The 15,088-nt window shown below is 45.7% G+C and overlaps 1 protein-coding gene across 1 annotated transcript in view; it reads left to right on the top strand.

Moving 5' to 3' along the window:
- The window catches only part of ddx10 (DEAD (Asp-Glu-Ala-Asp) box polypeptide 10), a 98,832-nt gene extending 84,207 nt beyond the window's left edge, over positions 1-14,625 (top strand). Inside the window, exons 17-18 of the mRNA XM_072702005.1 lie at positions 1,796-1,935; positions 13,861-14,625. Coding sequence (XP_072558106.1) covers positions 1,796-1,935; positions 13,861-14,056 — 336 coding nt within the window. The 3' untranslated portion in view covers positions 14,057-14,625. The remainder of the gene's footprint in view (positions 1-1,795; positions 1,936-13,860) is intronic.
- The last annotated feature ends 463 nt before the right edge of the window (positions 14,626-15,088 follow it).

Raw genomic sequence — 15,088 nt, 5'->3', positions numbered from 1 at the left:
TTTGAAGATGTGCCGTTGAATCGTTAGTGTTTAGTCCAGAAGTCAGCCAGCCTACAAGTTTGTCTTCATAGATGTTCAGCCGCCCTGACGTTAAAATATGACGTTAAAAACCATTAAATGCAACAGACCAATGGCATTGATTCAGCATCATTACACAAACGGTGAAAATGTTGGGAATTCTGGGAAAATGCCATACGTTCAAGAAGTTTTTCTTTTGTTGCTCATGCTGTGTTAGCAGAGCACTCCCGCGTTCAAATCCTGCCTGACTAAAATCTGTAGCGTTACAGCATCGCTTGTTGAAAAAGTACGAATTTGTACAAGTATAACATGAAGATTGCTGAAGCTAATCGTCAGTAGGGTAGACCGGTTAAGGGGCCCTATGGCCTGTCACTGTTCAGAACGTTTAATGTCAATTTTGTTAATTATTGATATTGGGGACAGTGTGTGGCTTAGTTGGATAAGCCTCTGTTCCTGTGATCAGAAGGTTGCTGGTTTGAGCCCGACCTCGCCATGTCTGCGAGTCCTTGAGCAAGGCCCTTAATCCCCAGCTCCCTGGGCGCTGCTATGGGTGGCTGCTCTTCATGGCCAGCTTGCTCTCTCCTACAGAGAGCAAGTTGGGGGGTGGGGCGTATAGAGAATCTACCCATGGTGATCAATAGAGTTTCAATCAAATCAGTTCATTTAAACTCAAAACCATCAAAATCTGCAATTCAATACTAGATACGTGATTGTGACTCAGTGGTTGGAAGGATGGGAACCATAAGATGATTCATGTTACTTTTAAAAGACCAGAGTTGTATCAGATTATATTAGTAATAGTAGCAGAAAGAGTGGTGATGGTGGTGCTGATGTTGGTTGGAGGAGCGTTAGGAGTCTGTAGTCGTTCTTGTGATGGCTTTCACTCATGCTGCGTTGTGAACTCTGAAAGAAGCCCATGTAGTACTCGTGCAAGAAGTACTTGTGCTCAAAAACGAATCTGCCAAGTTCCGGTGAAAACATAAAACAAAAAAAAATCCTGTTTCAGCACCTTGGTCCCTGGACCTTCCGAGCCATCATGTGGCCTTTTAGTTCTGTTTTCTGTTTTGCACTGCATCTGTCTCTTACACTCTGGACTGACTCTGGACGGCACGGACTGACTCTGGACTTATTAGCGTGTTCCTTCTGCTAGTGCCTCGGCGTTTATGCGTCTCTTACACCTTTCGCTGGCACATTTATCCACCGCGGCCTGCTCTGACGTTCACAAACACGCCGTACGGAGTCCCACCCGAGCAGATCTTCTTGTTTGGTTCCTCTCTGCTCTGATGCCAGCGAGTCCCTCCTTCCCCACGGCCCCCAGAAGTAGCCGCATGTACACATTTCTGTTTGAATGTGTTAACATTAATTATGTTTGTCCTTTAAAGGGGGCAAAAAAGCTACACTTTGCGTTGCCTTTTTATCCCCCTGAGAAACAGACTCTTCTGTGTGGAGTGCAGCTTGTTCGGTTGATTTAAGCTCCTGCCCGACTCCCTCGTGTGTTTATATTACCTTGAATAAAATCGGTTATGCATGAGGACTCGCAGCGGGGGCGCCTTGGGGGGGGGGGGGCGGGCCCTGTGTGGTGAGATGTAGGAATGGGTTTAATGAGGAGAGTGGGGCCCCTTTCTTCATGCTGTGCCATCCCTGGGGGGCCTGAGATCAGCTCTGGCCTTAACCCCACTTCACTCCATGTTGCGAACCCCTAACCCCACACCCCCCCCTCGACTTGGGTCAGTTCAGAATGGTTCTAACATCTCGCCTTCTTGGTCTCCTATACCAGCAAAATGCAGGTTCTTCGGACGAGGAGGAGGTGGTGGCTTTTCTGGGTGGCAGCGACGACAGCGGCGGGGAGGAGTTTGACCCCAGCACCCTCCCCGACCCAGACAAGTGTGCAGACCCCGAGCGGAATGACGACAGCAGGTGAGCGCAAAGTTTGGCCTAGAAAGGCTGCCTGTCTCTTCGTTTGTCTGTCTACTGATATTGACTATTGTATTATTTGTTACTCCAAATGGAGACCGGTATGATAACACGGGGCTGCAGGTAGACCATGTACAGACCACGCAAGCCGCTGTTCTTTGGCGTTCCGGAATCCACAGCTTTATGGCCGTAAATGGCAACCCCATTAACCATGTGTCTTAGGTCATGCAGAAACTGCCCAGCTTGGGTATAATTAATTATACGGTGGTGGAGTGTTTAAGCCCTAAAGCTGGTCAGATATTGAGAAACAATATCCAGACACCTGAACTGATGTGAGGAGGAGGAGGAGGACTGATAGTATCATTTCATGTGTCACAGCCAGTGACACAGAGCCGTGTCTTCTGTGTGATGGATTAGCATCAAGAGGGCAGGAACACTGCACCGTTTTTATTGTCTTCTGTAAAATAACATGTTTAGTTTAACTAATTGAATTGTTAAATTATGTATCTGTGAAAGCATTAATTACTAGTACCCAGATGGGCCAATTCAAAATTAGATTTTAGTTGCCTTTTCCAAGTAACAATTATGTCATTTCTATATCATCACAATTAACAACACCAAGAAATTACCAAACATATTTTCTTTTGAGCGGTGACTGAGAATCCCAGTCTGACTGTGAACTGAGCCCAGTATCTTACTGAAATATGACTTTTTGGACTGAAATATGCTTAAGGAGATCAGACATTTGAGAGGCGAGGCAGCCTTTGCCACAAGGAGCCAATGGGTATTACTGCTGTTATTAGCCATTTTACCCAGGATTCCATGGGGTGGCACGAACTTTGGTTGTGTCCTCTGCATTCATTGGAGACTGTCAGGGATTAATTCCCCACTGGGCAGCCAATCAGGGCCTGAGGGCGGTGCCAGAATGACACGGCACTTCCTGTCTTGGTGTGATTTCTGCGAGTACCAGGCTAAAATTCACTTTTCACTGGGAGCCATTTCACTCAAAGCAGCACACAGCAGTTCTGAAGGTGATGAAACAACAACGCACAGTGCTGTCAGACCCTTACACAAAATGCAGAGTAATACTAATCAGCCTTTTCAGATTAATCCGTGCGAGAAGATGTCGCTTTTCTTCACCTGCCACTGACGAGCAGCCAGCCGTGGTGGATGCCTGTTTTATTTAGGATTAGCTATAAGACAGTAAACGTAACAGCCGATTCACACCAGTACACACCCTGAGATTCGGTGTTTGCTACAGAGGCACAAAAAGCAGGAAAACATTTCCTGTCTTGTTCGCAAACTTTGAATCATCCATCTGGTATTTATCCACCGTGGCTCTTTTATCCCCGCTGTCCGCTTTTTGCACAGAATAGGCACTGTTTTTATTTATTTATTATTTATTTCCAGCTCGTACTAATTGTCCCTTTATGGAGCTTTTAGTATTGTATACTTTGAAATAAAATCTCCCTTTCCAGTCTCAGCCAGCTGGTGCAAGTGTTGGAAAAATATCACTTTGGTCCAATCGGACTCTTGCTGCTTTTTAAAATATATATTATATTTTTGTACTGCTGGGCCATCTAAAGCTGGGTATTGTAATTTAAGAATGCAGTGAGAGGTACAGCGAATGGATACATATCTGGAAAATGCTGAATGTGAACAGAAACGAGGACCATGTCCTTGTTATTTATCACGGCAGCTTTGTGCATTTCATGCTTATACTCTGTGACTTTCTTTTGGGGGGGGGGGGGGGTGGTGGTTCTGCGACTCCTGGGACTTATTTATCATGCTGCCGCATGGCGCCTAGCCCCCCCCCCCCCCTATCGTTATTGAAAATCTGGCGCCGGTGCTCGTTGAGAGGAGTTATTGCGCGGCTGAGGGAAGGATTCATTCGCACGGGCCTGATGTAGAACATCGGTCACATCACGCGTGGAGGACGGTCCATAAAACGTATAATTACTGGCGGGGATTTAGAGCGGCGCGAGGGGGCAGAGCGGGCCTGTGACCTCGCTGTGCCAGCTCTTAATGGCAGCACCGTATACTTTATCGCTCGCAGACCAGGTGACCACCCCCCCCCCCAACCCTGCCGCCCCACCCTGCCTTACTTTGTAGTACCTTCCTGCAGCATGACTGCATGGTCTGCATGCGGGAGAAGCAGGGATGCTTTCAATCCGGCCGTCACATCCGGTTGCCGTGCCGACAATCAGCCCCCTCACCCCCTGCTTTGTTTCATAACAGTCTCTCGTGCCCCCCCCCCCATCGCACTTTCTCAGGAGCCTGTTGTTCGTGCCCTGCTGCCGCTCCATCACACTCCTTTATTGCTCCTCTGCTGCCATCGCATTTTCTGGCTTTATAGTCCTAAGGCACAGCCTGAGGAGTCAGTCCCCCCCCCCCCATGATAATTGCCCCTGTTTCTCCAGACCGAGTGCCCCACACGCACGCAGATGCCTTCCTGTTTTCCTACCTTCCTGTCTTCCCACTTTGCTATTTTCCCATCTTTTCACCTTTATGTCTTCCCACCTTCCTATTGACCCGCCTTCCTATTGTCCCGCCTTCCTGTCTTCCCATCTTTTCACCTTTCTGTCTTCCCACCTTCCTGTCTTCTCGCCTTCCTGTCCTCCCGTCTTCCTGTCCTCCCGTCTTCCCGCCTTCCTGTCCTCCCGTCTTCCCGCCTTCCTGTCCTCCCATCTCCCCGCCTTCCTGTCCTCCTGCCTTCCTGTCCTCCCGTCTTCCCGCCTTCCTGTCCTCCTGCCTTCCTGTCCTCCCGTCTTCCCGTCTTCCAGCCTTCCTGTCCTCCCGCCTTCCTGTCCTCCCATCTTCCCGCCTTCCTGTCGTCCCATCTTCCCGCCTTCCTGTCCTCCCGTCTTCCCGCCTTCCTGTCCTCCCATCTTCCCGCCTCCCTGTCCTCCCATCTTCCCGCCTTCCTGTCCTCCCGTCTTCCCGCCTTCCTGTCCTCCCGTCTTCCCGCCTTCCTGTCCTCCCGTCCTCCCGCCTTCCTGTCCTCCCATCTCCCCACCTTCCGTGTCCTCCCGCTGCGGGACCTCAGGAAGGTGCTGAGGGATGGAATGGCAGTGTTTAAAATGCAGGGATTTATGAGCCTCAGTCAAACAGTGCAGTATTTTCGGCTAACAGGTAATGTAGCGGCATGCCTGTGATGGCGCCTCAGGGCGGACGCCAGCTGTGAGGTCACCAGAGGGCGTTCAAAGAGAGAAAACACTGTGCGTTTCCCAGAGAGGCTTGTACAAGTTAAATGTATCATGCATATCTGTGCCTGTTTGGTGTTGTTTCTTTATCCACTGAACTTCTGAGTGTCTGTGAAGCACATGTGATGGCTTTGCTATGGACGCCTCATGTCACCTGGGGCTGACTGGTGACCCTGAATGTCAGGCCGTTAGGTCTACTGGTCCTCTTGCCCTGAATAAAAACTTTATTTTTCCTTGATTGGGTCATTAAAGATGAAGTACACAGTGCTTCAAATCTCATTAAACCAAAATATGTGTTCAGGCGTCAATGAAACGTTTTCGTGTTAGCGGTCTCTCACATGGTGCTCATTGTCACTGGAAGGTACAGGGAGTCTCTCAGAACCCGGTCGGAGTGGTATTTTGATAAAACGATGTAGGCGTGACTTCGTGCACGTGGCCCCGGGCTTGCGAGGGCTAAGCAGTGCTTCCGCCATTGAGTGTTGGCTTTCATTACATCAGTCACAGGCCGGCTGTGCGTGGCTACAGCACTGGCTTGGAAATCCGAGGTCTATGCTGAGTTGTTGCCCCGTCGTTTTCTTGCCCTGCTTTTGATCCTGATTTCCCCAGGGCAGATCAGATCTAGCCCATTCTTCTGACTGACTCTTCACTGTATGGTGTCTTGAGACGTCTAGCTTCTAATCAGCCATTGCCAGTGAGCCGTAGTACTTATTCAACAGAGAACAATTGATAAAACAAATGAGACTTGTGGATGGTCACTCCGTGACTTTAAACCCATTCTTATCGGTTGACGTTTGTTGGCAGTTGACTTGTTTGACTGACTGCCTCCAGTGACATGCTGAAGGCAACATGGAGAACTCCAAACTAAACATCTCTTTTCTCTGCATACCCCAAGCGTATTTCCATGTGCGAAGTCATAGCCGCTAATGACATCAAGCAGTTTGTGTCAAATTTGTATAAATATCTTTCTGCTCAAATTCAGGCATTAAAAGCAATTAATGAAAGGGTGCGTACCCCCTCCAACAGACATGCGTTATAAAGCTATCTTTTGGCTGCCAGACTCTTGGGACTTCTCCTGGTGCCCTGAGGTTCTGCTGTCACCATCGTATCGGGTTTCTGCTTCAGCCAATCACCTGGCAAACAAGCGTAAAGCAGTTCCTTCATATCGCAGTTATCGCAGTTTTGGCTGGGATGTGCTTCTCCAGTCTACATCGATGAAAAGTGTGTAAGATAAACATCCCCCTGCCTTCGGGGGCCAAACCCTTCGCCTCATTTCCTGCCGCCGCTTTTGCTCTCGGGGGGGGGGGCAGGGGGCAGCCATGCATTGAGCACCTCCATTCACGATGGCGCGACTGATAATCATTCTGCGGGAGTGACGTCTCGAGCCGGCATGAGGGACCATCGCTGCTCTGGTTATTAAGGTCATAACATTAATCGCAGTTCAGGAAATGTTATCTGCAAACCGATTTGCATATATTGAGCAACGGCTTGCTTTTTAATTATTATAAGCAAATACGGCATAACTACGTTTTTATAAATGGACTGGAAGATTTCACAGCAATGAGTAACATGTACATCAGTTACATTGAGGACAGAACGCTTGTTGTAATAATATGGCATTTTTGTAATGACACATCTTATTTAATGTTTAACGGATAAACCACTTTGAGGTTTGCGGTTATACGAAAATCATCTAGGAGTTGATTATCTTCATATAACCACACACCTCAAAGTGCTTTATTCCGCTATTACCACAGCTAACAAACAGAAAAAAAATAATGAACTAGTCCATTTTTCAGAAGAAAATGATTTCAGTCAACATTTAATAATGTTCCAATGCGCTCTTAAAAGTATAATTCCTGTAAGGATGGAACGCCAGTTCAGGACACTCACTGGGAGCAAATCCATTAAGTTACCATAGAAATCGTCAACAGACATGCGCTTGCATTTAGAAAATCATGCTGATACGAGTGACTGCTTAGTTCTGAGTAAAAAGTCACACAGGTTTTTATATGTATTAATGTTTAATAAAACATTAAAATGTATTAATATATAACTGTTAGGCTGCCAGCCCGACCTATGTGGTTACAAGGAAGTAATCAGCACCCACGTGACCTCTCTAGTCCAATAAGAAAAAAGTACAGACGCTCCTCTATTTACAAATGAGATACGTTCCGAACGGCCGTTCATGACTTGAAATGTTCGTAAGTCGTTATTCAACATCATTTTAAGGGTATAACCAAGTACAAAGAACTAGGATGCTGGGAGTACGCATGCTATGCTGCTGCGCGGCGGGAGTAGCGGGCAGAAGTCGTACTAGGCGGAATTGGCGCACAGACAAAATGATGTTGCGGACAGGAAACGGGAGCCCAATGAACACAATTTGGACTTACAGTCCTCTTCGTTCGTATGTCTGAAAGTTCGTAAGTAGAGGAGTGTCTGTATTTACCAAAGTTGTGGTATAAGTGAATTTAACCCATTTTGAACCACTTTCTGAAAAGTGCTATTCTATTAAGGACAAATTGTCCTTATGGTTGCATTTGTAGAGCTTGTATCACTCATCTTTCTGTTTTTTTTCATCATGACTTCCCGCTGTAATCCCTCTAACTAGCTGATGTGATATTTGTCTTCGGAAATCCATTTCGCTACGGCTTTAACATAACCAGATATCTGCTTTGAAATAATGGTGCTGTATTCTCCCGTGAAGCTTAATGTGCTGCTAATATTCTTTGATGTCTTTAAGAAAATGATGATCTTCAGCTGTCAGTCAGAATGGTAGATGCTGCTGCAGTCACAGCTGAACTAATTAATGAAATTAAGACACGTGAAATGCGTGCCCCATGGCAGGGAAATCACAGTGCAGCAGAACAGGAGTATGAAGGCAAATGGAGTCATCGCACAGGAAATATGCATTTAGATTTTTCATGTTGCTTTTTTGATTGCTGCTTGTGTCCTTTGTTGTGTTATTGAAGTTGTTCACACTTTTAAAATGCATTTTGGCCAATCAGATTGCAAGTATACAGCACTAAATACAAGTGTAAACCAAGACGCATCACCATCCAATCACTCACACAACTTGCTGAGGTGGTCTGGGAAGCATTTGACCATTTATGTTTTGTAGTGTAAAAGCTAATATGTCCTGTTTGCGTCCCCGACAAGGACGTCAGAATACCTGTGCGTGCGGCAATAATGAAATCTGAACACAAGTGGTCGGCTGACGTCTGTCTTAGAGACACATGATCGACACGGCATGTAAACGACGACGTGTCTCAGCTGTCCGCATATGATCCGCTCAGTCAAGGCGTAACAAGTGTAAACAGAGCCAGTGTCTCCTTGTCTGTGAAGCGGAATCAAATATTATATTACTACACTTTGAATCTGGTGTTCAAGGCCGTCGGTCGCTTATCATGGGAGAAGATATTAGCAGACACTTTAGTCCAGAATGATACAGAAGTGAAATAGCACATTACGAACATACAGCTTTCTAGGAGCCGACTAGGCAGAAGTGCACCTCGCCTGAGCTTCCAGTGAATGCCCAGGTGCAAGTGCAAGCGGAACTGGAGCAAGAGCCACACAACAGAGTAAGAAGCTCATGAGACGGCTGTTCAAACCAGCAGACGACACGCAAAGCTAAGAGCATTCAGGTAAAAGGAGGGAGCATTCGGCTGGGCCATTTCTGCTGGGACAGGGCAACATCTGCAGACCCCTGGACAGAGGAGGACAAAGGTTGGATGTTTCAAAAGGATATTGCAGTATCCCAAAGTCACATGTCAGATCAGTACTGCGGTTCTCTCTGACGGTGTCTCTCATCTTCGCAGACTGCAAAGCAGAATCTTCAGTCATATCAAATCTTTGTCTCGGCTCATTATCGCCAATTGGTATCACACTGATTTAAATTTTTACCTCAAATCTGTCTCCCCTTTTCCCCCATCATTTCTCAGAACTATATTGCAGTGTATCAGACCGCACGTGGTTTGAATGTGTTCTGTAGTGATGTAATTTCTGCAGATCTAGAAGAGCTTTGCTGACTTCCTTTTTCTCACCTGCATCTCTTAGTCTCTGTGCTGAAGTAATATTACCAGATTGTGCTGCAGCATGGTGATATCTGCATGGTATCTCTGTATTATTTTCTTTTTTTTAGGTCGTGCATTATTTGACGATGCTTGGGTTTTGTGGAAATGGAATATAGCAACAATTCAGAGAGTTGGCTCTGATACGCGTTTTGGTTAAGAAAGTTTTCTTAAGAAAATCTCAAAGTGTTCAAAAAGCAAAAGAATATTTTCTTGTTGCTTTAACAGCCTTATGTGGGCTTGGAGCTTGTTTATTTTTTCCAACTTTAGTTCCTTCTTATCACCTTTATTCAATTCTCAGGTAATTCCCAAAATTAACACCATTTAAAGATGCTAAATATATTGAAAGAAGGTGTGTTTTGTTCGGTAGCTAATCAGCACCCCATCATATGTAGAGTCATGTATAAAAATATGCCTGGGTGCCTGTTAATTTGATTGGCAGACAGATTTTGGTGTAGTCGGAGTGGGGGGGGGGGACAGGGTGGTTGAGGTTAGTTTGGGATGCACTTCCCTGATGACGCCTGTTGAACTTTACGAGGAACAAAGGCGACTGTGACATTGGCAGGGGCCACATCTGCGAGAAAGTCAGGTGGGCCGGTGCCATAACAATGCACTTGGTGACAAAATCACACTCCAGACTCAACTACATATTTTTCTAAAGTTTTTAAATGACCCGCATCACTAAGACCAAATGAACAAAGATAAAGAAAAATCTATTTGCCTCTCAACAGCACTTTCCCTCCGATTGATCTAACCACGCACAGATACACCTGTCTGACAGAATTGTTTTATTGTACCGCATCACTCGCTGTGAACGGGGGGGCGGGGCAAAACCGCCCAGAACCACCCCTGCCCCCGGGCTAGGTTCCTCCTCCTGTGGACCACACCCCAAGCTGATCACTTACTACATAGGCACTTATCTACAGGTGTGAAAAAAAAAAATTTAAGAGACCACAGCACAATTTCTGTTTCACTCAATTTTCAGGTTATGGGTGTACGTCTGTAAATTTCATATAGAGAGTCACTTCTGCCCTGTACCTGGCTGGTTTCTGGTCGTTCCCAGTGTCTCCTGCTTCACCTTGTTCTTGTGAGCTGCTGTCTTAGACACTCTGAGCCTGGGAGCAGCCTGCTGCTCAGCGTAGCCTCTGCCAGCAGAACCACGATTAAACCAGGATTTGAAGCCAGCCAGGTCCACTAAAATATAGGTAGCTGATTATGAGAAAGACCTCAGTGTGTATGTTGATGCTTCCATGTCCCACTCTCGCCAGTGTGGGGAAGCAATAAAAAAGGCCAATAGGATGTTGGGTTACATCTCTAAGTGTGTGGAGTTTAAGTCAAGGGAGGTGATGCTACGATTATATAATTCCTCTGTAAGACCTCACCTAGAATATTGTGTGCAGGTTTGGTCACCATACCTTAAGAAGGACATTGCTGCCTTAGAAAAGGTGCAACGGAGGGCTATGAAAATGATTCCTGGTCTTAGAGGAGTGTCTTATGAGGAGAGGTTAGCTGAGCTGAATCTGTTTAGCCTCGAGCAAAGGAGATGAAGGTGGGGGACATGATCCTGGTCTATAAGATTCTAACGGGTCTGGATGCTGTTCAGCCAAATGGTTATTTCAATATTAGTTTAAATACTAGAACTCGTGGCCATAAGTGGAAATTAGCAGGAGAACATTTTAAAACAAATTTGAGGAAGCACTTCTTTACACAGCGTGTAGTTAGAGTATGGAATAGTCTTCCTGCTAGTGTAGCGGAACCCTGGGTTCCTTTAAATCAGAGCTAGATAAGATTTTAACAACGCTGATCTGTTAGTTAAGTTCTCCCCAAACGAGCTTGAATGGCCTCCTCTCGTTTGTAAATTTCTTGCGTTCTTATGAAGATGCAGGGTTGTTAAAAAAGGGTTGTCATCTCTTAATTTTTTCCATGGCTGTATTTGTCCATGTGTTTCCAGTACCTCAAACGAGTACGAATCCTAAATAGTATCATTTAGCATTCCTCATTATTTTGGCAGAGAAGCTTTTAGTCAGTGTCTGCAAGTGATATGCAGACAGACTGTAATATGGATAATGGCCTGGCTATGGAGTGGTAGGAACTTCCAAGTAATGCATTTTCATTCAGGCCTCGTGTGATTTCTGGACAGTTCGAGTGCATCCTGAGAGGCAAGATGGGGGTTGGTTTAGAGCAATATGCATAGCAAGTGTCCGTAGCCTTCTGTCCAAGATGCTTTTTGGTGTGATGGTCTTAGCAGTGTGATCCTGAAATTAATCTACTCTCCCTGGGCTCTGGAGGCTCAGAATTAACTGTTCTTTTGTGATATCAGCTGCAGGACAAATGGCCCACAAAGATAAAAATGTGCTTCAGCTGATACAGAACTCGTAAAATCCCTCTTGTTAAGCAATCGGCGTAAACAATATCAATCATTACCTTTGTAGGAATTTAATGCTTTAAGGTATTTGTTTACTTTCATTCCGGCTTCCTGTTGGCCACAGTGAGTGAACGGCAATAAATGACATTCCTTTCTGTGCTGTGGTTTTAATCAGTGTTGCGCTTTTGCTGTGGAGATGGATTAAAGTATTTATGGAAATGATGGGCAGAGCCGCCTAACGGCTTCCCCCGGAGCCATTGCCACGGAAACAGGCATTAACAAACGCTCCCAGATACTCTGTGAGATTACTGAGAGTTTGAGTCTAGTAGAGTCAGAGTTGGTCCTGTGCTCATTGGACAACTGCGGCCTGCAGCAGTCGATGTCACACAACACTGATTTGGTCTTGGGTTCATCCTAAACACTGCCTGATTACCTCTCTGTGTAGATAAGTCCTTAGCGGTATGAAGCTACAGGCGATGGATGGATGGATGGATGGATGTTGAACAGATCTCAAAATGTGTAGGTGATGGGTCTGTATGTAGGAAAGCAATTTTTCAAAAATCGCAGCTTTGTATTTTTGTAGCATCAAAGTGGGGAGCCCGCCCCCCCGTGTGGAAGAGAGAATGTGGCCCATTGTTTGTCACCCACCTTGGGAGCTTTTAGGTGGCCGTGTGGTGCCTGTGTGTCTGTACTTTAATTTTTTTCCTGTTTTGTTTTAGTTCTGTAAGTCTGGCAAGTCTGTCTTAAAGTAAAAGGATGGTTTTAATTTAGAAGATGTCTCTGTGTGAGTGCGTGTGCGTATATAAAGCATTTATTTGCAGTCATACTGATGACCTATTAAGCCATCCTTAAATACCTCTGGGAGGAGAACCCAAACCTTAACGTGCTGGAATTCTGAAATGCGGTCCAGTTAATCAGAGGATTGCTGTCGGACTTTAAACCGGCCGCCATTTTTCTTTGTTCCAGCAACACTGGTAGAGACAGAGGTATGAATATAAATAAAGTTGCTTTTCGTGTTTGCAGTGATTCTTCCCAGTTACGTGTATTTTGTCTTTGATGACATTAAGGGGCTTTCTCTGTCGTTAAAATACATCACAGCCGAAGGTAACGGAACAGTCACCGCTAATTTAACCCCACCCTCAGCGTAACAACCCCCCTTCTTACCGGGCTTTGTGTGGCGTGTGGTCCGTAACAGACTTTCAGAGAGAGGGATGTGGGCGTCCTGTGATCGTGATTAATGACATAGAAAGGTATACTTCACATACGCTTATTTTACCTGCCGCCATGGACGTAATTACAGGAAAAGGTCGGCTGTGTGAAACGCTAACACACCAAGTGAGTCACAGTGAGGTGGCTCTGAATTGGTGAAATGAGACGGTTATGTAACAATAAATGTGAAGTTCAAAAACATTCTTTTCTCTGAAGTTTCTGTGAACTTTCCAGGCACTGACACTGCCGTCCTTTCATCTCGTCCTTAAATGCATCCGGGAAAAGTTAGCGGCTCTTGTGTCCTTTTCTCACGCCGGTGTCCTTCTAGGTTCCGTTAAATCGTTATATTTTTAGTAGCCACGTGTAAATAATAGGGTCACGGTCATCTGGGGCCGGCCCCGAGGAGCACCGCGCCTTACAGCTGCACGGAGACGACGTGGATTGGAGACTCGTCGTCATGTGACCGTGTGGGGTGACCTCAGTACCTTTTGAAACATGGACAGCAAGGCTGTAACTCTCAGGCTGTCAAAAGGCTTTCGCGTATGAAGCTTTGTCCCTGTGTCGCTCTGCTCAGGTGCGGTCAGTTAAGAAGCGTATATAGCTCAGGGGCAGAGGTGTAAAGTTCAGGTCCAGAAAGTACAAATCCAGGCCAAAATTTTGTTTCAACCAACCAGTCGAGTATAAAGGGTCACAAACAAAGAATACTCAACTGCTTGGTTGAAACAAAATCTTAGTCTGGATTTGTACTTTCAGAACCTGAACTTTCCACCTCAGTCTATATTAAACTAAACCTGGTTCAGTAAGTCGGGTTGATTGTAAAGGTTCCTGGTTAGTCTTCAGCAGGAAGTACTGGGTCCTGTGTCACAAAGCAGGGCTTCTTGCTTAGCCAGATTTAAGAGAGCTCCATTTAAATGGACTTTATTTTTGTTTGCTTACACTAAATCCAAGAAGTTATTCGGCTAAGCATGAAATCCTACTTCGTGATTCAGGCCCCTGGAGCTCAGTTTGCATTTACTTCATTTCCAGGGGGCCGTCTCACCTCATGGATGTATGACCAAGTTTCTGTCTTTGTGATGCGTTACAGTGTTTCCTCCAGCGATGGAGTGAGGAAGAGGAGCCGCCCTGCTGACAGCTCCAGTGAATCGGATGAAGAGGAGGCCCCAGCGCTCAGGAAGAGAACCAGACGGCGGGACGGGAACAAGCTGGAGACCCTGGACACTGGCCTCTCCCTGGCCGAGGACGAGGAGCTGGTCCTTCATCTACTGGGACAGAGAAACTAGAAGATTCTCAGATGCCTCGGTTTCAGTTCAACGTTGGTTTTGTTTTCAAAGAATCCGAGGTTATAGGGGCTCGAAACTGGCCTACTGGTTATGGTCACGCGTGAACCATTAGGAGTGACTGGCGACAGGCCGTTTGGCTCGGCGCCTGAGCGATCGCAGGCTGGCAGCCGCGCCTCTCGTTGACTCTGCAGGGGTACATTTAGGCGCCGACCTCTGCCTCTGTTGCTCTGCGGTTGCTATGGTGTTAATGAATCATAACTGCAGGCAGGTATAGCGAGAAATGTGCTGCCACTGCCTGATAAAAGTCCCCTGAGCAGGTAAACAGGCAGCAGAGCTTAGGAAATGTTATCTGTGGCCTTTTCAAGAAAAGGGCCTATCCTTTGTTTCCAGCCAATTTGTTACATGCATTATTGCTCTTGTGATATAGGCTTATATTTGCAAGTTTACATGAGACGCACGAAATCTTGTTCTAACAGACTATCAGATATGTTAATTATTGCAAATGTGTCCTCCACTGTCTCTTCATTCCTGTTGACTGCTTACCGATAATAAACGTCTATCATATTTCATCTTTTTAATTGAGTGGGTTTTAATTGAAGCAGCCTGTATGGTGTGCTTTTCCGAGCAGAAAGCAACGTTGCAGATATTATTCAAAGAGTTTGTAAGTCAAATTTATGTTGAAAATATAGAGAATAGGTATATGGGTAATTATTGTGTCAATAAAAGTCACAGGATTGTTAAGCCATGAATGTCAATAATCGCTTGGGCTCCATCTCCCCCCCCCCCCCCAGATGATTCTTCTCATGTTTTTTGCTTTCTGATTCATCCATAAAATGCATTTCTTTTTTTTTTATGTAAATAACAAGCCATATATATCAACCACCACAAAAGGATTCTATCACTAAAAAAACTGATTTTGGACCTTCTGCAAGACTGGAGTACAGAAATTATACTGAATGTAAGGTGTAAAGTGTTGTCTGGCATTTATATACTGTAAATGAATGAATGAATGAATGAATGTTAATATAGCAC

The sequence above is a fragment of the Paramormyrops kingsleyae genome, chromosome 18, assembly GCF_048594095.1.
Source record: "Paramormyrops kingsleyae isolate MSU_618 chromosome 18, PKINGS_0.4, whole genome shotgun sequence".
In the NCBI taxonomy this organism is placed as follows: Eukaryota; Metazoa; Chordata; class Actinopteri; order Osteoglossiformes; family Mormyridae; genus Paramormyrops; species Paramormyrops kingsleyae.
The sequence above is the reverse complement of the archived record's forward strand: the minus strand, read 5'-3'. Positions and strand labels throughout refer to the sequence as shown.